At 42.6% G+C, this 23,510-nt stretch overlaps 5 protein-coding genes across 7 annotated transcripts; 2 read left to right on the top strand and 3 right to left on the bottom strand.

Moving 5' to 3' along the window:
• The first annotated feature begins 34 nt into the window (after positions 1-34).
• rudimentary (carbamoyl-phosphate synthetase 2, aspartate transcarbamylase, and dihydroorotase rudimentary) lies at positions 35-22,642 on the top strand. Of its 2 annotated transcripts, none has more exons than XM_076688112.1 (27): positions 35-109; positions 1,945-2,083; positions 2,222-2,504; positions 2,579-2,895; positions 2,970-3,774; positions 3,850-4,494; positions 4,563-5,115; positions 5,190-5,565; positions 5,630-6,056; positions 6,128-6,326; positions 6,414-6,565; positions 6,631-6,735; positions 11,500-11,748; positions 12,902-13,153; positions 13,230-13,394; positions 13,531-13,692; positions 13,770-13,941; positions 14,032-14,147; positions 14,213-14,597; positions 14,675-15,021; positions 15,092-15,233; positions 15,318-15,388; positions 15,470-15,648; positions 15,707-15,911; positions 16,209-20,888; positions 21,842-22,445; positions 22,545-22,642. In XM_076688112.1, exons 2-25 carry the CDS (start codon positions 1,959-1,961, stop codon positions 16,404-16,406), a joined length of 6,630 nt encoding a protein of 2,209 aa, XP_076544227.1. In that variant the 5' UTR covers positions 35-109; positions 1,945-1,958; the 3' UTR covers positions 16,407-20,888; positions 21,842-22,445; positions 22,545-22,642. The 2 variants fall into 2 exon arrangements, with proteins under 2 accessions (XP_076544227.1, XP_034178340.2); XM_034322449.2 differs by lacking the exon at positions 35-109 and adding an exon at positions 977-1,233.
• LOC117603393 (pyridoxine/pyridoxamine 5'-phosphate oxidase) lies at positions 56-576 on the top strand. Its single transcript, XM_034322508.2, has 3 exons — positions 56-109; positions 164-366; positions 447-576. The coding sequence occupies exons 1-3, from the start codon at positions 56-58 to the stop codon at positions 574-576; spliced, it is 387 nt and encodes a 128-aa protein (XP_034178399.2).
• On the bottom strand, positions 6,794-11,014 carry LOC117603376 (uncharacterized). The gene is made up of 5 exons (XM_034322473.2): positions 10,792-11,014; positions 10,342-10,604; positions 9,900-10,198; positions 8,031-9,826; positions 6,794-7,678 (listed from the first exon to the last, which is right to left on the bottom strand). The coding sequence occupies exons 2-5, from the start codon at positions 10,563-10,565 to the stop codon at positions 7,067-7,069; spliced, it is 2,931 nt and encodes a 976-aa protein (XP_034178364.1). The 5' UTR covers positions 10,566-10,604; positions 10,792-11,014; the 3' UTR covers positions 6,794-7,066.
• On the bottom strand, positions 16,846-20,625 carry LOC117603395 (uncharacterized). 2 transcript variants are annotated; one of them, XM_034322511.2, is made up of 3 exons: positions 20,484-20,625; positions 18,050-18,194; positions 16,846-17,978 (listed from the first exon to the last, which is right to left on the bottom strand). In XM_034322511.2, the coding sequence occupies exons 1-3, from the start codon at positions 20,539-20,541 to the stop codon at positions 17,819-17,821; spliced, it is 363 nt and encodes a 120-aa protein (XP_034178402.1). In that variant the 5' UTR covers positions 20,542-20,625; the 3' UTR covers positions 16,846-17,818. The 2 variants fall into 2 exon arrangements, with proteins under 2 accessions (XP_034178402.1, XP_034178401.1); XM_034322510.2 differs by lacking the exon at positions 20,484-20,625 and adding an exon at positions 18,452-18,707.
• Positions 21,934-23,422, bottom strand: sing (MARVEL domain-containing protein sing). The gene is given in 3 exon segments (XM_076688159.1): positions 21,934-22,107; positions 22,230-22,412; positions 22,487-23,422. Coding segments are annotated over 3 exon segments (510 nt in total). The 5' UTR covers positions 22,640-23,422.
• Positions 23,423-23,510: the final 88 nt, after the last annotated feature.

The raw sequence follows: 23,510 nt of genomic DNA, 5'->3' as shown, positions 1-23,510 counted from the left end.
GTGGCCCTTCATCGATCGATCTTGATCGTTTTAGGAAAACGTTCCCCAGGTTGCCATGTGTTATTTGTGGTTTTACGTGAATGAACAAGAACAGGAGATTACACGGCAGGTACGTAGCAAAGTGGATTGACGATTTAAGTTGATCATTGATTTAACGTCACAGGTGAGAGTAGAAGGTACTATGAAGAGATTGATGAAAGAAGAGTATCAACATTTGTACGATAGGGAACCGTTGTATTGTAAAGTTCGGTCGCATTTGTGTCATCAAGGGCGCGAAGTAAATTGGGAAGAACTGAAACAAAGACACGATGAGATATTAGACTCGGTTCATAAAAACGATAACGATCTACCGATGCCAGATCACTTGTAGGTGTACAGTATGATCATAGAATCACGCGGGGCGACAGCGATCGCAGATGCTCTTTATATTTGCATGATTTTTTCAGCGTTGGATACAAGTTATCACCCACGATGATGGAATTTTATTTCGCGAGGGATCACCTAATAGGTGATCGATTACTTTATCGCAAGGATACTTCGACCGATTCGTGGACGCATCATCGAATAGCAGCGTAATAAAGAGTATTCGCCTCCACGATCGCGATAATAATTTTTCATCTGTTTTTGGTAATAAAAACATTTGAAATCGACCAGGTTTCTTTTCCAATACGACGAACATTCGTAATTGATTCCTAACTCCGTTCCATTCTCGTCTCTGTCGATATCCGCGTTTGAGCGGTGATTTTGAAGCGATTCAAAGGAAACACAGGTAAATCTGGTGTTCGTTGAAATGGAAAGCGAATATCGTAAAATGGCGCGCGATTGAGTATCGCTAGTTTCTAAAGGAAAGCCAATGTATCGAAACTATTCCCCACGTGATGTGCTCATACGGTTGTGCGCATAAGAGCAAGTAGCAGCAGCGCACCTATCGGCTGGAGCCGCGTTTAGCAACGCTACGCGCAGGCTTGGATGAGATTGAGCAGCCTCGTGGGAGCCGCGCTCCGAACGACCCTCCTTGTATCGTATAAAGCGTGTTCTCGACCCATAGACTAAGCAGTGATCGCTGGGTCGAGAACACGCTCGTGGAAAGGGCCGTTAATCGCTTGGGAAAAATGCACGACCATGCGGCGGTTGTTAACGTTACACCGAGGAAAGTTTACCTCGTCCTCGAGGATGGTTCCGTCTTCCCGGGAAGGCATTTTGGCGCGGAGAAACCGGTCGATGGTGAAATAGGTGAGTGTTCGGGGAACACGTGCTCCTCGTCCATTGCGTTGCCGCAGGTAGCAGACGCACGTGCATGGATCTTTCCACGAACCTTACCAATCACTCTGATTAATCGAATTCGAGTAATAACCGGCCATTAATATCCCCGATAAGCACGACCATTATTCCTTGTGATAATGCTCCGAGCCGGTATGCTTGATTACGCTCGAGTGTTCGGAAAGAATTGTATGAATGTGTTCCGTGAGCACGCGCAATCAACCAACTAGCCACGTGGGCTCGAAACACGTTCATTCTCGACTATCACTGTCGTTTTATGAATTTGTTTCTGTGCCGGGTAGCGCCGGTTGCGAAAGTTTCCATGCGTTAATGAATCCCTTGTAATAAACAGCTTTGCCTATCGGACAAATACACTGACAGTTTTCTTCCCCGAAACCGTGTCGGTTATCGTTCAACCGGCAATCATTCGAGCTCGTTGATATGTTTTTGATGAGCTTTTTGAAATTTCATCGAGATCTCGAATTTAAACGCGTGAAATTAAGTCGGTTATTTCGTGAAAATTATTTCGATGAGATAACGCGAGCTTAAAACGTAGATAGGAGCGAGTCTTTTCATGATCTAAGGTTCTACCGTTGTATTTACTGTTTCAAAGTTACGTAAACATTGTGTATGTAACGTGTATACACGCACGTACACGTTGTTTGCACTGATGCATTTTTACAGTGTTCCAGACTGGTATGGTGGGTTATCCGGAATCACTTACAGATCCTTCCTACCATTCTCAAATTCTAGTGCTTACGTATCCGCTGATTGGAAATTATGGCGTGTTTGGAAACGAACTGGACGAACATAAGATCCCATAGTAAGCTTTCGAAACGATAGTAACGTTTACGATTACGAGGCAACGAGGAATTAGAAACGCTATCATCGAGAAATCAAATATCAGTATTTATTGTTACTTTCCTCGAGACGTCATCATAATTATCATATTTCTTTCCAGTTGGTTCGAATCTCATCGAATCTGGGCCGCTGGCCTGGTGGTCGGCGAGATCTGCGAAACTCCGAGTCATTGGCGGCAAACGAGAACGCTGTCCGAATGGATGAAGGAACAAAATATTCCCGGAATATACGAAATCGACACAAGAGCATTGACGAAAATTATTCGCGAAAAGGGTAGTATATTGGGTAGAATCGTTTTCGATCAACCAGTTGTAAATTCTCTCCCTCTGGATCCACCTATAACGGATCCGAACAAGAGGAATCTCGTTGCGGAAGTGTCGCAGGTGCCGGACGATCAAATCTATTTCGATCGCGTTCATCGTATTGTAACTCTGATTTATTCTACTTCCAATTTCAGAGCGTACAAAGAACGTATAATCCCAGCGGTTCTCCTCGTATATGCGTTATAGACTGCGGTCTAAAGTACAATCAATTGAGGTGCTTGATTAGTCGAGGTGCTCGCGTGGATGTCGTGCCGTGGGATTGCGACGTGAGTAAGCTGAAATACGATGGCTTATTCCTGAGCAATGGACCGGGTGATCCGAGCAAATGTAATGCAACGGTGGCGAACATTCGATCCGTTCTTGAACAACGACCAAAGAAACCGATTTTCGGTATTTGCCTTGGTCATCAGTTGCTCTGCATCGCTGCCGGTTGTTTAACGTACAAGATGAGGTAGGCATCGTTGTTTTTTCATAAGCTTACACCCATTGATGTAACTGTTCAAAATTACGTACTTATGCGCACAGTTACGGAAATCGTGGCCACAATCAACCAGTTACACATCACGGAACCGGTCGTTGTTTCATGACCTCGCAAAACCATGGGTTTGCGGTCGACGCGAGTCAGTTGCCAGAGAATTGGGAGGCACTCTTCACTAACACGAATGACAAAAGCAACGAAGGCATTGTGCATTCTACTATGCCTTATTTTTCCGTTCAATTTCATCCCGAGCACACTGCCGGTCCCCAAGATTTAGAATGCTTGTTCGACGTGTTCTTGGACGCCGTGAAGGACGAAACGAAGGGTGTAGCGGAGATCTCGATGAAAGAGAGATTGAATAAAAAATTGAGGTTCCGCACGGAGCAGCCGGATAACATGGTCATCCGGCCGAAGAAGGTGTTAATTTTGGGATCGGGCGGTCTGAGCATCGGCCAGGCAGGCGAGTTCGACTACTCTGGATCGCAAGCGATCAAGGCTTTGAAAGAAGAATGCGTGCAAACCCTTCTGATCAATCCGAACATCGCGACCGTACAAACGACCAAAGGCATGGCCGATAAAGTCTACTTTCTGCCGATTATACCTGAATACGTGGAACAGGTGATACGATCGGAACGTCCCGACGGTGTGCTGTTAACATTTGGCGGACAAACTGCTCTCAATTGCGGCGTCGAGCTCGAGAAAACTGGTGTTTTCGAAAAGTACAACGTAAAAATTCTAGGAACACCTATACAATCGGTGATAGAAACCGAGGATAGAAAGCTGTTCGCCGAACGCATCGCTCAGATAAATGAAAAAGTAGCACCGAGTGCCGCGGTGTACTCTATTCAAGAGGTAAGCAGTTCCGTGGGGAATGTCTTTTTATAAATAATTATGAGATATTGACGTATTATCAACTCTTATCCACAGGCACTGGACGCAGCTGGAAAACTAGGCTACCCCGTGATGGCTAGAGCTGCGTTTTCCCTCGGAGGTTTGGGTTCGTTCTTCGCTAATACCAAGGAAGAGTTGTGCACTCTGGCCCAGCAAGCTTTTGCTCACTCTAACCAGCTGATCATCGATAAATCGTTGAAGGGTTGGAAAGAAGTCGAGTACGAAGTGGTTCGAGACGCGTACGATAATTGCATCACAGTATGCAACATGGAGAACGTCGATCCTCTCGGTATTCACACCGGTGAGTCGATCGTTATTGCACCGAGCCAGACTTTGTCGAATAAAGAGTACAATATGCTTCGAACGACTGCCATCAACGTCATTAGACATTTCGGCATCATTGGCGAGTGTAACATTCAATACGCGTTGAATCCGAACACCGCAGAATATTATATCATCGAAGTAAACGCAAGATTGTCTCGAAGCTCGGCTCTGGCGAGTAAAGCGACCGGTTACCCGTTAGCTTACGTGGCCGCCAAATTGGCACTTGGTATTCGCCTACCTGATATTCATAATAGCGTGACAGGAAAAACAACGGCTTGCTTTGAGCCTAGTCTTGATTATTGCGTGGTCAAGATTCCAAGATGGGACTTGGGGAAATTTCAACGAGTCAGCACGAAGGTACGTAGGATTCGCGATTGTAGATCATCGGGAAACGCGATGAATATCGGTCGTCTCGTTAATTTCAGATTGGTAGCTCTATGAAAAGCGTAGGAGAAGTGATGGCGATCGGGCGCAAGTTCGAGGAAGCCTTTCAGAAAGCTTTGAGGATGGTGGACGAGAATATTACTGGTTTCGATCCGTATGTGAAAACTCCGAACGACGAGGAATTGGAAAAGCCAACTGACAAGAGAATGTTCGTTCTCGCTGCTTCGATCAAGGCTGGATACACGATCGATCGATTATACGAATTGACAAAGATAGATCGATGGTTCTTGCATAAGATGAAAAATATTATTGACTATTATGTGGTACTGGAGAACACCGACCACACAAAATTGTCTCACGATGTTTTGCTGGGCGCGAAACGGATTGGATTTTCAGACAAGCAAATCGCAGCGGCTGTAAAGAGCTCGGAATTAGCTGTTAGAATACAAAGGCAAGAGAGCAATATACGACCGATGGTGAAGCAAATAGACACGGTGGCTGCAGAGTGGCCAGCGACAACAAATTATCTTTATATAACGTACAATGGAACTACGCACGACGTAGATTTTCCTGGCGGATACACAATGGTGATAGGCAAGTTGACGGTACCGAAATGCTTAGCTACTAATTTATTTTATATTTAAAAAATTTGAATTCTGTTTCCGCAGGTTCTGGCGTTTATCGAATCGGCAGTTCGGTGGAATTCGATTGGTGTGCCGTGAGTTGCCTGCGCGAGTTGCGAAATTTAGGAAGGAAAACGATCATGATCAATTACAACCCAGAAACGGTCAGTACCGACTACGATATGAGCGATCGATTGTACTTCGAGGAAATATCGTTTGAAGTGGTGATGGACATTTATGACCACGAATGCCCGGAGGGAATAATTCTTTCGATGGGCGGTCAATTACCGAACAACATCGCTATGGATCTCCACAGGCAGCAAGCCAGAATTCTTGGAACTTCACCAGAGTCTGTGGACGGAGCTGAAAATCGGTTTAAATTTTCCCGCATGTTGGACGGTATAGGGATTTCCCAACCCAGGTGAGTATGAGAACACCGACTGTGTTAAAGTATATCTTGTTACAAAAATACGATCGACGGGTAGGTGGAAAGAATTGACGAACTTGAAGTCCGCTATCGAGTTCTGCGACGAAGTGGGCTATCCTTGCTTGGTGCGTCCATCGTACGTGTTGAGCGGAGCCGCGATGAACGTGGCCCATTCGAACCACGATCTAGAGTCGTATTTAAAAAGCGCCAGCGAGGTGAACAAAGAGCACCCAGTAGTCATCTCGAAGTTTATCCTCGAAGCGAAGGAGATAGACGTGGACGCGGTTGCCTATGACGGGGTAATTCTGTGTATGGCGGTGTCGGAACACGTGGAGAACGCGGGTGTGCATTCGGGTGATGCTACCCTCGTTACTCCACCACAGGACATCAATGCTGAAACGTTAGCGAAAATAAAAATGATGTCAAAGGCAATTGCTGCCTCCCTCGGGGTAACTGGTCCCTTCAACATGCAACTGATAGCGAAGGTAATTAAGAATGGCACAGGAGAACGTGGTCTTTTTTCATCTCTTCGAATAATCAGTTTCTTTTTTAACAGGACAACGAACTAAAAGTCATCGAGTGTAACGTCAGGGTATCTAGATCGTTTCCTTTCGTCTCGAAAACCTTGGACCACGATTTCGTAGCTATGGCCACGCGACTGATTGTCGGAGAATCCGTCGAACCAGTTGACGTTCTCGCCGGATGTGGCAAAGTCGGCGTTAAAGTTCCGCAATTTTCCTTCTCGCGCCTTGCCGGTAAAAACACGCGTTCGAAAACGATTTTCACTCCGAAACAATTATCCGTTAAAGAATATAATTTATAATTTGTCATTGAACGAGTAGGTGCGGATGTAATGTTGGGCGTGGAGATGGTGTCCACCGGGGAAGTTGCTTGTTTCGGTGACAATCGGTACGAGGCTTACTTGAAAGGAACGATGAGCACCGGCTTTCATATACCGCAAAAGGGAATTTTACTTTCCATAGGAAGTTTCAAGGTAATATTCTTTTGATCGAGATATTTCGTCGCAACTTTTGCACTTTAGTAGAAATGTTTTCACAGCACAAAATGGAATTGCTACCGTCGATTCAAAGTCTCCATAAAATGGGATACAAATTATACGCCAGCATGGGAACAGCAGATTTCTATACCGAACACGGGGTGGAGGTAAGTGGAATTTTGGGAATTGAATACTCTTTAAATAAATGTGACATATCTGTATATTTAAATATTTACATACAAACTACAGCTTATTTAAAAGGTTTTCGACAACTTAGCGCGCAACTAATAGTTTAAGTGTACAGTTTCTTGTCGTCTTATTAGTCTTGGCAGTGAGAAACACGTTGTTGTTTGATCAAATACGATATAAATAATGCTAAAGTAACAATAAATTACAAACGATTTTCTAAAGTATGAGAAATTTATTAATGAATGAACGACCAAAGATTGGTCGAATGTTTCGGTTTAGTTTTCGATTTGATTTTCTTCCAATATATTTTTAAATGTACGTGGAGTCGTTTTCCGGGACTTCGGGCAGTGTAATAAGCACCGATTTATTGTCATTTTTTGATTCATAAATTTCACTTTCATCGCTCGAACTTTTTCGTAACGTCACTGGATTCGGCGTTATCGTTTTGTCCTTAAGGTTGAACGTTTCTTCCTTCGTTTCTTGATGATGCGTTTCGTGAACTATCGCTTCGGTAACATTTTGAACACGATCGGTCGTCTGATCCGATTGCGGTGCATCACTGTTTCGTGGCGAAGAGTAAACCCTCTCCGGAGGTTCAGGCACGAAGCGATCTTTCAACGATGCAACGTATAAGGCGGTTTCTGGGTTTCTTTTTGGCGTTTCCGGAATATTGTCTCGGGATTCTGATCTTCCAATCTTTCTTCTAAGAACTTTGATCTTATCGCGATAAGCTCGAGCGTCCTCTTTGAATCTTTGATGTTCGAAAAGTATAATGGATAATCGATCTGCGTGATCGAGGTAAGCGGCTTTCTGTCCATAGGCTCGATACTGATTACAACGTTCAGCGATTTTGATAAAATGCCTTACGAAGAAATCTAGCAGAACGCACAACCTTGGACCCTCGAGCTCCGCGCACCGCGTCTGTAAAAGTAACAGCCAATTAATCAGCTTTCATTACATATCGATGTACACGGTAATATTCCGTACAAATAATATATCCTACATCCATAACGAATAGATTGTAGATCTCAGGCAAAGTATCATAGATAAGATTAGAAACTATTAAGGTAGAGATATAAAATAATCTCTATCTATCGCCTCGCATCTTCTCATTGAAACGATGAAACTAATCAAAATATTTTATTCGAAAAAAAAAAGAAAGAAAAACAGTAGCAGATCGACCGAATCGTTTAAAAGCTGATTATGAGCGTAAATTAGGTTGAAATATTTCAAAGCGATAACAGCTTTATCACGATTTCGTCATAATACTTACCGAAATTTCGATGATGGAATCCGTAGCTTTGCGAGGATTAATTAACGTTCTATTGTTAACCGATTGAACGGAATGTTTTTTTGGTTGATTTTTGACACTATCCCAAAATCCTTTTGTTTTACCATATTTGTCCTCCTGCTCGGCGTTTGAATCGTTAGGTCGTGGCATTGGCTTTATGATACGTTGAGCTAACGCCGGGTTGACCAGTGTCAACGTGTCCGCTGTCAATATTTTCAACAGCATCTCGAAATCTAGCCGAGGGAAAAAGTTATCGCCGTATCGAATGTTCTCCAACGCATGGAAAACGTACATCACCGGATTCTCGATGATGCGTTTCAGTTGTTTCTGCGTGTGCAGCAAATGTTCACAAGGTACGCGTTGAAAGAGATTCCTATCGGCGATGAAGTAATCCCTGAGCGTGGGCTCGTTTTGGCTAATACTATGATATAACGAGTTCAATAGGGATAACAAACACTCTCCCATTCTATTGTTGGGCCATTTCGATGGCCTGTCGTTCTCTTCGATCATCCAAAACAACCTGTGCCTGATGTGAGCGGCGGTCATACCGAACATGGTATCCAAAACGGGCCTCATAAAAGTCTTGTGAAGCATCAACGCGATGAAGTACACCTGTACCTGAGACTGAGTCATACAGGTTTCAAGATATCGTTCGGCAGTTGGAAAAGTGAGCTGCCATTCGAGGTCCACCATAATACTGCTGTTCCCTTTTTTCGGCACAAAACCCTCCGGTACCACGAAACATCCAAAGTCTTTGATTTTTTCGACGTCATTGTAGTCGGGCCAGGTACTTCTCGGTCTGTCCAGCCATTCTTGAGCACAGGTGGGCCATTGCAACCAAATCGCGGGTATAATTTCATACTGCTCGACTCGACTGTATCTGACCGTGCTGGAAACCATGATTTGGTCGCAATAGAGAACGCAACCCTCTCGTCTCGCGTCATCCACGGATTCCTTATCGAAGCCGAACGAGTCGGCCAAACGATTCACGAAAACGTTTATAAAGTGTTTCATGAATTCGGTGCTGCTCACGTAAAGAAGATCATAGTTGTGTCGTCTCAGAGCCAGCTTGATCCTCCGCTGTTTACTGTTTATTAGCTGTTTCCTCTCTTCCTTTGGATCGAAAAGTTTGCCATCGGCCGTGTAAGTAACCTTTTTGAAGCAGTTATTCGGCAGTTTAGCGTTTGCTATCCACTCTTCCAACTCTTCGTAGTTCGAATTCTGAGACAAACTGAAATTTTGACTGCGATTGCCACTGCTGTCGCTGTCCATCGTGTAATTGTCGGATCGATAACCGGAACTATTGCTACTGGTCGTTATTTCTTGACCCGACAATTCTTGCACTTTAGTTTGCGACGATTGTTTTTCCGGCCGTCGATTCCCTTGTTTGGTCAATTCTCCCTTGAACAAGTTTCTCTTGCTTCCCAAGCTCCGTTCATCGGCCGAGGAGTCGTTCTCGTAATCGGTCTGGGCCTTCACGTTGCGACTGGAATGAGACAAATCGCGTCCACTAGTCGTTGCGATTTCCTCCTCGTGTAAATTCGGCAAGGATCTCGCGTGTATGCTGTAGTTAGAACCTCTTGACGCAGCTTGCTTGGACCTATCGGGTAGGATCGAATAGTTGGACGCGTTCGGTCCTAGTTTCAGACCGTAAATGCTCTCACCGTCGCTGTAAAATTCATCGTCGTTCTCCGCTATCGACGATAAGTCCATCTCGTCATCGTTCATTCTTCTCTTGGACATTCCAAATTCGTCCAAAAGTTGAAGGTGCACGTATCCTAACATTACGAAATATCGTATATCGTAACATTAAGCGTTTTATACCCTATAGTTTAGAGAATGTTTACTTACCTTGATGAGCCGTCGGTTTCAACAGAATATTGTACATGGTCGAATCGTTCACGCTACTGTAGTGTGACGAATAATTCTGTTCGATAATATCGATGTTATCGTGGACTGTATAAATTCGAACCGGATGAAGCGGTTCGACGGTCGGTCGAAAAGTTTGCCTGGTCGAGGTAAAACCGACATTTCGCGAGATGTGTTCTTGAAGAACGTCTGGAAGTAGAACGTGTTTCTGTGGTGGTAGACGTTTGTTCAATTTAGCCTCCTGCGACGAGACCAGTGTTTCCTTCACGTGCTTGATTTCTCTAAGAAATTCTTTTTTCGTTAATTGCGATAAAAGCGTTTTATCGTAATATCTACATGCGTGGCAGTATAAATATTGGTGATAGCGTAAATTGTGCAAACGATTTAATGGAGAAAACAGTGAAAAAGAAAAACGATATCTTACTCTTCGTAATTGCCGAAAAACTGAACACACATCATCAGATTGTTTAGTACGAAACTTTCCGGATCCCTTTCGATGGCTCTTCTCAGTAACAACAGTTCCGTGTCTTCGTATTCGTCGTTTCGATTTCCTGGATACTTGCCACCTCCAGGCTGACTGTCACGTCCAGCTTTTCCGCGAATTTTCCCTCGTGCACCGTTCTTACTTTTCGACTTTGAATTCCCCATGTCCGATCTCTTGTTCGTCCGAAACGTTTTTTCTAAAAACTATTCGCACCGTTCGAGTATCGCCTGTCAACTTCCACTATCCCGCGAAAAAATTTGACTCGTTGATAATCGTAACGAGCAATCAAAGCACGCGAACATGACGCGTGCAAGCACGAAATGACACGTATGCGTTGATCGACAAGACAATAACCCAGTCACAGCGTACTGCAGCTCGATAAATACTTACCTATCGTTATCGAGCCACAAGCCAGAATGTCGACTATCGGCTATCGGTTATCCATGAAGAGTTTTCATGTTAGGATTACTACTCCTCGATCAAATTACGATAACGTTTCTCAAGGTCTTCGTTAGTTGAAGTCTTCCCTCTCGACGAATTAAAAATCGTTTAAAACAAATTCTCGAGGATATCACATTTCGTGGTTCACTCTCGTACGGGCAATACGATTCGAGAGAGTTACAGTACCGCATTATGACTGTCCTAGAGTTATTTCATTATTGTAACTGCAATCAATGCTCGAGTTGATGTCACAGATAAGATCACGTTAAAAAAAAAATTGATCTGTATCTAATCTTAACGTTAAACAATGTTGCTATTCGATATAATTGCAAATGAATTCCTATGTAATATAATGAATAGGTATCTTTTAAGGAGTAGGTAAAGTCCTTCCGTAAATTCCAATGCAGTTTGTAAATATTAATTTGTAAGTAGAGTTGCGTTTATCACTTCAGATATGGATTTATAAAATTACTCGTTTTAAGATATCATCGAAAAGATACACTAGGCTCTATTATCCGAGGGCGTACAACGTTCGATATGATAAGTACATCAAAAAATGATAATGGCCCAATCTTTCGGTGCTAGATAATGTGTTGAAACGAAACGATTGGTTTAACGAAAACTAATGTTCGGTGAACGAATATTTTCAATGTACAGGTAGAACCAGCGCAATGGACCTTCGAGAATATCAGCGTGAACGAAGATTCCAGCCCGAGCGAACTACGACATTTGGCTGATTTCCTTTCCAAAAAGCAATTTGATCTTGTAATTAATTTGCCAATGCGGAACGGCGGTGCACGGCGAGTCTCGAATTTTATGACGCACGGATATCGCACCAGAAGGCTCGCGGTCGATTATTCCGTTCCTCTAATCACAGACGTTAAATGTGCCAAATTGCTCGTCGAAGTGAGTAACACGTGTAATTTTTCTAGAAATCATTCGGAAGCTTACTCGTCGCCTTGCAATTTCATTAATCATCCTCTAGATTAGTAATCGTTTTACGTATTGTTCTGTTATCATGAAATATGTGTGGATACGTTGGTCATAGAAACAATCGCAAATTGAAGTTACAAAGTTCGTTAAAAATATCTAATACGGAGAATTACTCAAGTGTTACACTCACTTATTAATGAAACTTTGCCAGCTTGTAGAGCTCGTCGAGCTGAACACGCCTATACCCCCTCTTGGGGGCAGACAGCTAATTGTTTAAAAGATATTAACAATTACAGTTAGTTACTCCTTACATTCTGAAGTATGACAAGCTTACACATACAACTCGCAATCTAGAGATTCACGGTTCACATCCTTGGTTTCCAACATTTTTTTTTTTTTTTTTAATGATAATTTGTCTCTTTTTGAATAACTATTACATAAAAATTATCATAAAAAAAAAAAATTTTTTTTGGAACCGAGGATTTGAACCGAGGACCTTTAGATTGCGAGTCATGTGTTTAACTGCGGAGCGGATCCATGGCTCGCAATCTAAAGGTCCTCGGTTCAAATCCTGGGTTCCCATTTTCTTTTTTTTTCTTTTTTTTTTTTTTTAATAATAATTTATATGTAATAGTTATTCAAAAAGAGACAAATTATCATTAAAAAAAAAAAAATGTTGGGAACCAAGGATTTGAACCGTGGATCTCTAGATTGCGAATTGTATTTGTGAATTTGTCATACTTCAGAATGTAAGGTGTAACTAACTGTAATTGTTAATATCTTTTACACAATTACCCGTTTGCCCCCAAAAGGGGGTATAGGCGTGTTCAGCTCGACCAGCTCTACAACCTGGCAAAGTTTCATTAATAAGTGAGTGTAACACTTGGGTAGTTCCCCTCGTAAGAGAATTTTCCCAATGTTTCTAGATAATAGATTTTCCGAGACGCCCACGTTATAGTCTTGTTTACATTTTTACCGCGCGACGCCATGCAACATTTTCTTCGTATCTCGATGATTGCCCAAGATATTTTTATCAACTTATTTCGCCACTCACGGGTCGACACGTGCGTGGCTATCCATTTTTCATCCCAATAAATTGAACTACGTATTCTAACATCTTCCACAGGCTATGAGAATGCTTGGAGGTCGAGCACCCCGTATGAAAACTCACACAGATTGCATGTCTTCGCGAACGATGATCAAGCTTCCTGGCTTGATCGACGTTCACGTGCACACCCGCGATCCTGGAACAGTTTACAAGGAAGATTTTGCTTCTTGTACCGCGGCTGCGCTCGCCGGAGGCATCACGGTAATCTTTGCAATGCCCAACACCTACCCAGCTGTCGTCGATCATCAGTCTTTCGCCCTGGCCAAGGAAGTAAGAAAGCAATTGCGAAGCTTCCCTTTACAACCATTCTCTTATCTCTCTTCTCTTTACTTTTTTCTCATTATAGCGTGCTCTCTCCAGTGCGAGATGCGATTACGCAATTTATATCGGCGCTTCGTCGGATAATTACAGTATAACGGCCGAGCTGGCTCCGTTGACAGCGGGTCTCAAGATGTATCTCAATGAAACCTTTACGACACTTCGATTGACCGATTTAACAATATGGATAAAGGTAAACCCATCGTAAACACGGTTGATCAAATAAAAATCTTATTTACCGTAAACCGTGATAATGATTTGAGAAACGAAATACCTCGAATAGTTGTCACGTTTTATAAAATATCATTCATGGAACGAGTTTATTTCAGCATTTTCAAAGTTGGCCAAAACGGTACCCTCTTTGCGTACACGCCGAGGGTCAGACCACGGCCGCGATTCTTCTTCTGGCCGGCTTGCACAACAGACCCATTCACGTGTGTCACGTAGCTCGAAAAGAAGAGATCCAAATTATACGCGCTGCTAAGGAGAAGGTATCCTACTCGTTGCAAATCCTCTTAAAAGCCGATCTTTTCTCGAGTAATTCAATACGCGTACGCGTTTCCTTCAGGGAATGGCCGTCACCTGCGAAGTATGCCCTCATCATTTATTCCTGTGCGAGGATGATCTTGAGCGAATAGGACACGGACGGGGTCAAGTGAGGCCAGTATTGGGAACCAGGGAGGATCAGCAAGCTCTCTGGGAAAATTTAGATGTGATCGATTGCTTCGCCACAGATCACGGTAAATACTGCTGCTGGATTTTCACGTACAAAGATGAAAATTTTTCAATACGATAGATTCATTACCGTACCTTGTGTTTCAACGTTCAAGCACCGCACACGGTACAAGAGAAATGCAGCGAGACTCCACCGCCAGGATTTCCTGGACTCGAAACCATGCTTCCACTTTTATTGACCGCGGTTCACGAGGGAAAGATGACGATAGAGGTAGTTACGACGATCCACGTGTATTTCGTTTCGTTCACTAATATCATGTACGCTTACATTTTCAGGACGTGGTGGACAAGCTGTACAGAAATCCGAAGAAGATCTTTAACGTACCGGATCAGCCAAATACCTATATCGAGGTTGATCTCGACGACGAATGGGTAATTCCGGACGCGATGCCTTTTAGCAAATCAAAGTGGACTCCGTTCGCTGGGATGAAAGTTCGAGGATCGGTGCACAGGGTGGTACTTCGAGGGGAGGTCGCTTACGTCGAAGGGCAAGTTTTGGTTAATCCTGGCTTTGGTCAAGATATCAGAGAAATTCAAGCTAAAACGAAACATCTAATTGCGACTACTGCACCGATCCTCGACGTTGTTGTTAGCCGGCCGAATTCTGCTTTGGACGGTCTGTTGTCACCGAATTGCGACATAACCGAAGAAGAGCAAAATGGTACGAAAACTGTCACCGATCAAGGTGCTTTCTTTCTTTCAATTTAAAAGATCGAATAAGTTTGCTCTTCTTTTCAGATTCGTACGCGCAGCTTTTGCAACCATCACAGAAATCAAACGTTCACTTTTCCGTGGACGTAGAATCTCGGGAACAGACAAAAGTTCCAACATTACAACGCAACATTTCACCGCTTCCCATTAGCAACGCGACTAGGTACAAAAGCGACAGCAATCCCAATCTCCTCCTGACGACCGTGACACCTGTTCCCTCTGTTCCCCCTGTTCACATTAGCCACAACCTGGTCGGACACAACATATTGTCCGTAGACATTTTCACGAAAGAATCGTTAAAGGACGTATTTAATCTCGCCGAAATGCTTCGCAGTGCTGTTAGGAAAGAACGATCTTTGGACCATATTTTACGGGTAAGAACATTCGCTGTTGATTCTGCGGGAAGGGAAAGCATTCGCAATATTCGGTCTCGTTTGCAAATAGGGAAAAGTGATGGCATCGATCTTTTACGAAGTCAGTACCAGAACTTCTTGCAGTTTTGCCGCGGCGATGGAACGGCTCGGCGGTCGTGTGATATCCATGGACGGTACTACGTCGTCTGTGAAAAAAGGGGAGACTTTAGAAGGTTTGAAATCTCGTTAAGCGTTCGAGCTGTCAACGAAAATAACTGAAATTGAATGGATCGAAACGTTTTCAATGTGGATTACAGATTCGGTCGCGGTGATGGCTGGGTACGCGGACGTAGTGGTTCTTCGTCACCCTGAACCGGGTGCGGTATCGGTGAGTGGTTCATTTTTTTCAGGTTACGCGGAAGGTCCAAAATAAGCACGCTTATCGTTATCTGTTCCATCGTTGGTTCAGAGAGCCGCGCAGCATTGTAGAAAGCCGTTACTCAATGCCGGCGATGGTGTCGGCGAGCACCCAACTCAAGCGATGCTCGACATCTTTACCATCAGAGATGAAATTGGTACAGTGAACGGTCTCACCATCACTATGGTCGGGGACCTTAAGCACGGTAGAACCGTCCATTCCTTGGCAAGGTAATTTTGTGCCAAATCGTGTACTTTTTATTTTATTCGCATAGACGTCGTGTTACAGGCTATTGACTTTGTACAACGTGGAACTTCGGTACGTTTGTCCTCCTGGACTTGGCATGCCTGACCATGTGGTAAAATACGTGTCCGAGCGTGGAATCCCACAGGAAAAGTTTAACACACTCGAGGAGGCTCTTCCCGACACAGACGTTCTTTACATGACGCGCATTCAGAAAGAACGTTTCGCCACTCAGGCGGAATATCGACAGGTAAATTCAAATTCTATTCGGTTCGTTCGCTATTGAACTTGAAACGGCTTGAATGATGCGCTCGGTGCTTATTACCATGTGAGTGATTAATTAGAGATACGCGTGACCTCAAGCAAGGCCTCGATATCGATATAAACGCACTTATGAAAATAGCTGGAGATAATTGAATCGTATTAGCTTTGTTCTCCGGTAAATATTGCTGCGAACTAAGTGAAGGAAGATGTCTTACGATGCATAAAAAATATTTATTCGAAACAGTGGGGAATAATACCGCTGTTAAATATTTGCGCGTTGCAGGTTTGCGGACATTTCGTAATCACTCCACAATTGATGTCTCGAGCGAAGAGGAAGATGGTCGTGATGCATCCGTTGCCCCGCGTTTTCGAGATCAGCACAGAGTTCGATACCGATCCCCGTGCCGCTTATTTCCGGCAAGCTGAAAACGGCGTCTATGTTCGAATGGCTCTATTGGCGATGGTCCTTGGACGCGCGTGATTTCTAGAGAGCCTAAATCATACGCGTACGTACACACACGGCTTGTGGGTCAAGACCGTTCCGATTTCGAGAGAAGAAGAAACGATAGGAAAAAAACAAAATTCTTGACCGTATTTCCAGTTAGACTGATTCATGTACATTCTTTTATCTTGGATCAAAGGAACAAGGAGCTGGAATTTATCATAGACGGTGATAAAGCAGCACAGTTGCACGATATATTTTTCATCGGTTTGCAGATCGAAACTTTGTACTCGTTTCAATTACACGATAAAAGAAGAATTTTTATGAAACATCCGATGGACACGTAATTTTATATAAATATATTTTGATAAAATCTTATCGCTAATTACTGCAATTTTCGAATAATTAATTGATTATACATCACAGGATGCAATTCCCACCTCGTTTCTTTACGGATGGACGTAAGAAGCCGTGCGGGTGAAAGGTAATAAAATTTTTTATTTTTGAATAATACCAATTTATATACATTGTTCCTCGTATCTACATGTACATATGATATGCCTATAAATAGATACTCGTCTGAAAATAATACGAGGCTTTGATCGAAAAGTATCTGGGGCGCCAACACGTTCATCTACTGAACACGCACGATCAGACACGTTTCGCATTAATATCAGCAGTTTTTCTTTTTTTCACCTTCGTAATCGTGTCACGAATCCTTGACGTTTCGGCAAAGGAGTTGCGATGTAATTGTTGCTCTACTAAAACTAGACGTTGCAAATTTCGGCATTTCCCCAAATTCTCCGAAATATAGTAAAGGGATGTTTAACGTTGCAGGAATAACAAAATTTCTTGTATCGGATTCGGATCGATTCGCTGTTATAGAGACAGCTGTTTTCGTAAACGTGTACACAAGTATACGTACGCGTTCGTTCGCAACAGGCGGTTTGTAAATATCCATTATTATCATTATTGTTGTTCGAGCAGTGGTTGAAGTTTGGGTTCATGATCGCATTATTAAACATTTTCGTCACCTGAGAATTAGAAAGTCTTTCGACTAACGATATATACGATCGATGCGATCGAGAGATTTGAATGACTTGTAGAATAAATAGGAATAGGTGAATCACAGTTGCGCGAATCGCGCTAATCTCTGGTAAAAGAATAGAGAAAAGGAAAGAATTTCTTCGTGATGTACCATTTTACAAAGTTTCGCCGCCATATGTATATTGCTAGCACGATTGTGTCCATTATTAGGTCGAGGCCATTGACGCGAACTACTGCTTCTCTTCGCGTTATCACGGCTGAACCGTGTTCGAGCAATTTGCTTTGCCAGTTTCTTTAACGTTATCTAGAAACCACTTCCTTTCAACTTGGCAAAGAAATTCGATGAAATTCACCAACGTTCCTGGTCTCGTTCGCGCGAAGGGTTCACAGTATCGTGGGCGACGTCAAACAATAGCATCCCTTGCACGAAAACCAACGTCGCTAGAACCGTTCGGGCACATGTCCGATGCCAAGGATTTCGTGTCCTCTTTTTGAATCTTCCTCGCGCGAGACAGTGGTGGCATTTTCAGTTTCAACTTCTTTTTCTTCAAAACGTTCTTCTTTCTGTAACAAAACAAGCGATCAGCTGTTACCTCTCAGTTCGAAAGGGACCTCTGATGTTTTTTTACACATACTGGAGCTTGCAGTCGATAAAGATTCCCATGGAGAACAGTATCACTATAGCCGCGATTATGCCGATCACCACCACCACCAGCGTCACTATCGCATCCTCCTCTTCGGGCGTAAAGGGTTCCTCTGTCGTTGACCACGACACTTCTCCTGAAAAACGAATCAAAAGTTTTTTAGAGATCGGTCGAAACTTTCGCATCGAAATGAATTTCGACTTTTATACAAAGTAATCTCACGATCGACTAATCGTTTCGTAATGGCACGAAATATTCCTTTCTCTACTGAAAACGAAAGAAATACCAGACGTTTTTAGGCTTGCTTCGCAACAAACTGTTCGGCTTACATAAATTTCTGGTCAACGACCTAATGGTGTGGTATCGCAACACACAGTTCCTTGTATTACGTACGTTTGCAAAAGTAGTATCGGTATTCGAATTCCATACGATTGATATATTTTTGGTCATAGGAAATGAATATGGAAAATTCAATCGATTCCTTTCGTCGATTGACGTCATTGCACATTGTGCGTTCTTCTCGAGAATCCATCGGTGACGTTCTTCGTGGCACGTACAATTCCGTGACAGCACGAAACAGGAAATGGAAGGGTCTGAAATATTCAGAAACGACGAGCCCCGCGACAAGTGTCGATCGGACGAGAAACATTGCTAAAACTCGAATCGCAACTTCGACGACCGGTTTGCCGATCGAGGAGCGTCATCTCTAAATAAAAACGTAGGAAACTGATTAATTGCAGTTAGTGGTAACTCGTGAAAGTTACCTGCAGCGTCAAAGGTCGATCCACGTTTTTCGAATAACGCGTTAAGGATACAGTAAACGAAGCGTGGATTGTCCTACGACCACCGTAACAGGGATAAATGCCTTCCTGATGAAACATCGGGGAACGTTTGCGCGCGTGTAAATTGACCGTACCACAAAATTACGGAGAAAATTTGTTTCCTGTTGCATAGTTTCGAAACAGAGGCTCGGTTGTAACATAGATACGTTGTTGGCGAAAAACTTTTCTGCCGCTAATACGAATATTCCAAACATGCTCAGACGTTTAACGCTCTGTAAAGCAAAAATGCATGCACCGGTTATTAAGATAACTGTTCTTAGAAATCATGTTATTTCGTCTGATGCAAATGAAAATGCACAATATATTCCGTGGAAAAATTTGTCTTGCTTGTCGAATGCTCCATCGCAACCGGTGATCAGCGATATAATACGAGAGGCGTATGTACTAGGCACATTGATATCACAAAACGAAGATAAGCACTAACAATTACAGACGTACGAAACGTTATGCAATAAACTTTTACATATAGATATTTTTTTGTCCAGTGATTGCTTTTGCCTCATCGCGAATAAACAGGAGAATGTTTGTCTCCGTGACGGTCGATGGGTTTCATCACATAACAAGCATGAAATCTGCGCACATGCCTTTCATTCGTACTAGATTGCTCCTAACTTTGATTCAGTTAAGACGATAATTTTCGTCTGAATGGAAACCGTATTGCAAATTGCTATCGCGTCGCATACCAGTTTGATCTTAACTGGTTCGTAAACTCCAAGATCTTATCGGCACCTGTACATACCAGACCTCTCTCATCCTTCTATCGACACAGTACATATTCACTGTTAGTATTACATCCTTTCTCGTCTGTCGCAAAATAAATATTTGTTCGCGAATTATCGCGAATTAAAGTACCGTTTCATTTCGTTACATTGTGGCATGTAAATCAAATCAATTTCATGCACTAATGATATTTAATTATCATAGATGATAGAGTTGTTTAAACTGATTTATATTAAAAGTGAAATCGGATAGTTGCATTCACGCTCTTAGTCGGAGAAAGTATTGCTTTAATTTGACACACCGGTATAAATAATTGCTTTTTCCTCCATGGTTATAATGCAGCAAATTACCACGTAACATTCTGCACTCTTACATTACGCAAAATTCGAAATAAAACGAGAAAGCATTACACTGTGTTAGAAGGAATAGCACCTTGTGTAGAAGGAACGAGAGAAGAGAAGGTACGTGACTGGCACCTGTTGAATTACACGCGAGATACAAAATGCGCTTGGAAAGCACGTCAAATAGCTCTAAATCTGTTCGGCCAATTCGAGGGTAAAATTTGTTGCTTTGGGTACCCTCCACCGGAAGCAGGTAATAAATGGCAGAGTTGTTAACCCCCTTGCTTTACGATTTTTGCAGACATCGAGTGCAATTAGCCATCTACCTGCTTACCGCTTGAGCCCCAAAGACGGCCAAGAAAATATTCTACAGAAGATTTGTTCAAAAATCTTGTGCTTCCCAAATGCAAAATATATTTGAAGTTCTAATCAAACTTTTCATTATTCCACGAACAGGATTTATTTTCTTCGTCGTCGTAAGACAGGTGATTAAGGAACGTGGAAAAAAAAAAAATTAATTACCCTTGATCGTCGACGCTAGTCTTAAACTATCGTTGATGCTTCTGGCGTGCAACCCCATATTAGCGGCACGATTTTCCTCGGGTTAGTTCCGCTTGATCGCGGACAGCGTTCGAAATTGTCCGCGAATTGACCGGTTCGGGATCCCGAAGTAAACTGTCGTCCACATGCCTCCAGCCGTGTGATATGCTCGGTGAGGCTTCTACGAGAGCAACAGAAACCGCAAACATGCAACAAAGACAGAGATTAAAGGCCAAAAGAAGAAGAGAGACCTGGCTACGCTTCATGGATCATGGAAGGGGAAGGTGCGGCAAAGAGGAAAGAGAAACCTCACGGTCTCCATCGAAGAGTCCGTGAGGACCGACGCGTATAACTTCCATTCACTCTCCGGGATCCACGTATACCCTGGTACGTATTGAAACGACCTGCACAGTTTTTGTACAGTCCTCTTCAAAATTGCACTCCACCTACAACCAATGCCACTCGTCAGGGTCGTGGATACCGCTCAATCAAGAAGAAACCTTCGTCAATCCTTTTTCTTGAATCGTTACGTTTGTGATTTTTAGAACTATTTTTTTTTTTAACTTTTCAAACAGCAACTCTTTTTACTTGCATCAAATTATACGTGTAGACAAGCATGTTTACCTACCCTCTGTCACCCCACCTACAGCTAGTTGAGAATATTAATTAAAATACGTTCATTAAATTCGTAATTAATTTACACTGTTGTAGCAGGTAAGAGCGTTGGATTGTTAGATAAAAATTTGTTTGAACAGACAGAGTAAGCATTACAGGGTAGCAATTAGGTGGAGTCGCTTAAGAAATGCGAAGGTCAGATTGGTTCTTTTTTTAAATGAATCATTGTATTTTCTTGTTCGCGACGTGCAGAGGTCACTGAAGTAATTCTGTCTAAATGCAAGGTCATTTAAAGGGAAACAGAAAGACGAAAGAAGTAGGTTTTATAAACATTTATTGAACAAAAAAAGATGTGCTACAATTACTGTAACTGTGCAATTATTAATTAATTGAATAGTAGTAAAATTATATCCATCTGCTACGTTCCTTTTTTTATTTTAAACTTATGCTCTGATGTCAAGTATTCGAATTTTACTGAATTAAATGATTTTTAGCCTTTAATTCCATAAATTAGTAGTAGGTAGCGCAACCATAGATCGATTTTGCATTTCGAAATATCGATGACAGACGGCGCTATGTGAACTTCGTAGATCTTTGCGCCTTTTACTTTCAAATTCAAATAAAGGGCGGCGGTACATCATAGAAAATTTATAATTTGCAATGCAATTATATGCATTGCTTTCCCTTTTATCCTTTACCCACTAATCGTAGGTTAATATTTTCAGACACTGGACACCTTTACCTCTTCATCTTCCCGTTCGATAATGAATGTAGGAGAAATACGCATCCGCACCGTGCAGCACTCCTACAAAGCCGCTCATAAACTGTACAAATAAAATAAACTTATAGAAGTGCAGAAACTGAATAAAATAAACAAGTAATTGCGCATACATAGGCTGCTGTCATTGCAGGATAGACGTCAAATCCTGGCCTGATGTAATAATCAGGGAGGAGAAATATCTTTGTAGAGAATGCCAAATAGGAAGCTGAACTTAAGTACAAGAAGGAGGCTAAAGCGTTAAACATCATTTCCTACAAGAAAATAGAAATATAGTTTTTCTGAAAATTCGACACTTGTCGATCGATGGCACCAATGTAGCAGCTTCTACGTACGAACAAAGAGGATCTAATCAGCTTATACGACTTTTCAGATACAATATAGCAGGCAAGTAACACCGCTGACGTCAAGAAGCAAGCAGAAGACGTAGTCAAAGATCCTTCGAAAGCCGAGCCAATCGTTGTACTGTATTTTAAACCGTAATTAATTAGCAAGCTTTGTATCAGACCACTGATAATCTACGCACAAATATACGCTCCGTTATTATTACCGTAAGTTCTCTATACAGTTGTTTAACGCATTTAGAACTTACCGTTTCGCACAGTTTCAACATTCCAGGCATAGTTTTCAAAAATTCAATGTGTATGCAGGTGCAACACCTACAGAAGCAACATTCCACGCCTCCAGCAGTATGGGTGCCTGTGGACGACATCCTGATCACTGGACCGACTCCGTTTCTACCCATCACGTATGTAATTGTTTTATTCGATCGATCTTAGTAATTCCCTTTGTTTTATCCTGCACTCGAAGATTTCGCGAAAGGAAGATCCGTCGCCAATGCGTAGGTGTCTGATAAGTTCGTTAAACCGTCTCGTGTACGAGCAGACCCCTTGATACGATCGCTCTAATTGATTAAACGACGATTAATTCGCATTGTTACGAGGTAGAGGACGGTTCGACTCGACGATGATCTCTTGTACGTTGAAAACCGAGATTGTCGATTGCTCGACGAATAATTTACTGAACACACACGGGGGAGAGAACCGTGTCCGCGAGCTCTTTTCAGCAAACTGTGGGTCTTGCACCGTCGATCCAGAACGTTTAAATGTCGTTGCACCCCCTGCGTTGCATTCGACACAAGGGATACCGGCTATTTCTGGCACGTGCCGCGCCGGAACGTACACCCGGTCGACGGTAGACAGGAAATATAAAAAAAAAAAAAAGAACGAAATGGGAATTGTATTGGGCAAAGGAAGCAGATGAACAGAGTGATCTTTAAATTTCGTACACGGCAGTATGATTCGATCATTGTCGAATCGATGGACAAAAATGAAACGAGTCATCGATTTCTCGATTGCATACATAATGTAATTAACAGCATCCTGTTCTCTCTGTTTGTTCAACTTCGTCAAAACTCTTTTCGCACGATACGTTCCTACGTGCAGATCCACGTCGTGGCAATGGTCGTGCGAAAGTTTTGTTTTAGTCCACGCTGTATCTTCGAATTTTCTGACTCATAATAATTACGTCAGTCGATCGATGGTGTGCATAACAAACAAGCGATTTGAGGGGCTCTTTTGTAAATGATTAATTGTTCGGACTGTGGACAACGGTAA

This window comes from Osmia lignaria, chromosome 4 (genome assembly GCF_051020975.1).
Source record: "Osmia lignaria lignaria isolate PbOS001 chromosome 4, iyOsmLign1, whole genome shotgun sequence".
Lineage (NCBI taxonomy): Eukaryota > Metazoa > Arthropoda > Insecta > Hymenoptera > Megachilidae > Osmia > Osmia lignaria.
The sequence above is the reverse complement of the archived record's forward strand: the minus strand, read 5'-3'. Positions and strand labels throughout refer to the sequence as shown.

Coding starts and splice junctions, on each gene's coding strand:
- LOC117603393 (XM_034322508.2), top strand. CDS start 56: ATGTGTTATTTGTGGTTTTACGTGAATGAACAAGAACAGGAGATTACA. Junction 110..163: donor AACAGGAGATTACACGGCAG/GTACGTAGCAAA, acceptor TTAACGTCACAG/GTGAGAGTAGAAGGTACTAT. Junction 367..446: donor CTACCGATGCCAGATCACTT/GTAGGTGTACAG, acceptor TGATTTTTTCAG/CGTTGGATACAAGTTATCAC.
- rudimentary (XM_034322449.2), top strand. CDS start 1,113: ATGCACGACCATGCGGCGGTTGTTAACGTTACACCGAGGAAAGTTTAC. Junction 4,495..4,562: donor TTCAACGAGTCAGCACGAAG/GTACGTAGGATT, acceptor CGTTAATTTCAG/ATTGGTAGCTCTATGAAAAG. Junction 5,566..5,629: donor ATAGGGATTTCCCAACCCAG/GTGAGTATGAGA, acceptor ATCGACGGGTAG/GTGGAAAGAATTGACGAACT.
- LOC117603376 (XM_034322473.2), bottom strand. CDS start 10,565: ATGGGGAATTCAAAGTCGAAAAGTAAGAACGGTGCACGAGGGAAAATT. Junction 9,827..9,899: donor GAAACCGACGGCTCATCAAG/GTAAGTAAACAT, acceptor TCGTAATGTTAG/GATACGTGCACCTTCAACTT. Junction 7,679..8,030: donor ATTCCATCATCGAAATTTCG/GTAAGTATTATG, acceptor TTACTTTTACAG/ACGCGGTGCGCGGAGCTCGA.
- LOC117603395 (XM_034322510.2), bottom strand. CDS start 18,707: ATGTTTCTCGTCCGATCGACACTTGTCGCGGGGCTCGTCGTTTCTGAA. Junction 18,195..18,451: donor CCGATACTACTTTTGCAAAC/GTACGTAATACA, acceptor TTCGTTTTTCAG/GAGAAGTGTCGTGGTCAACG. Junction 17,979..18,049: donor TTTATCGACTGCAAGCTCCA/GTATGTGTAAAA, acceptor GTTTTGTTACAG/AAAGAAGAACGTTTTGAAGA.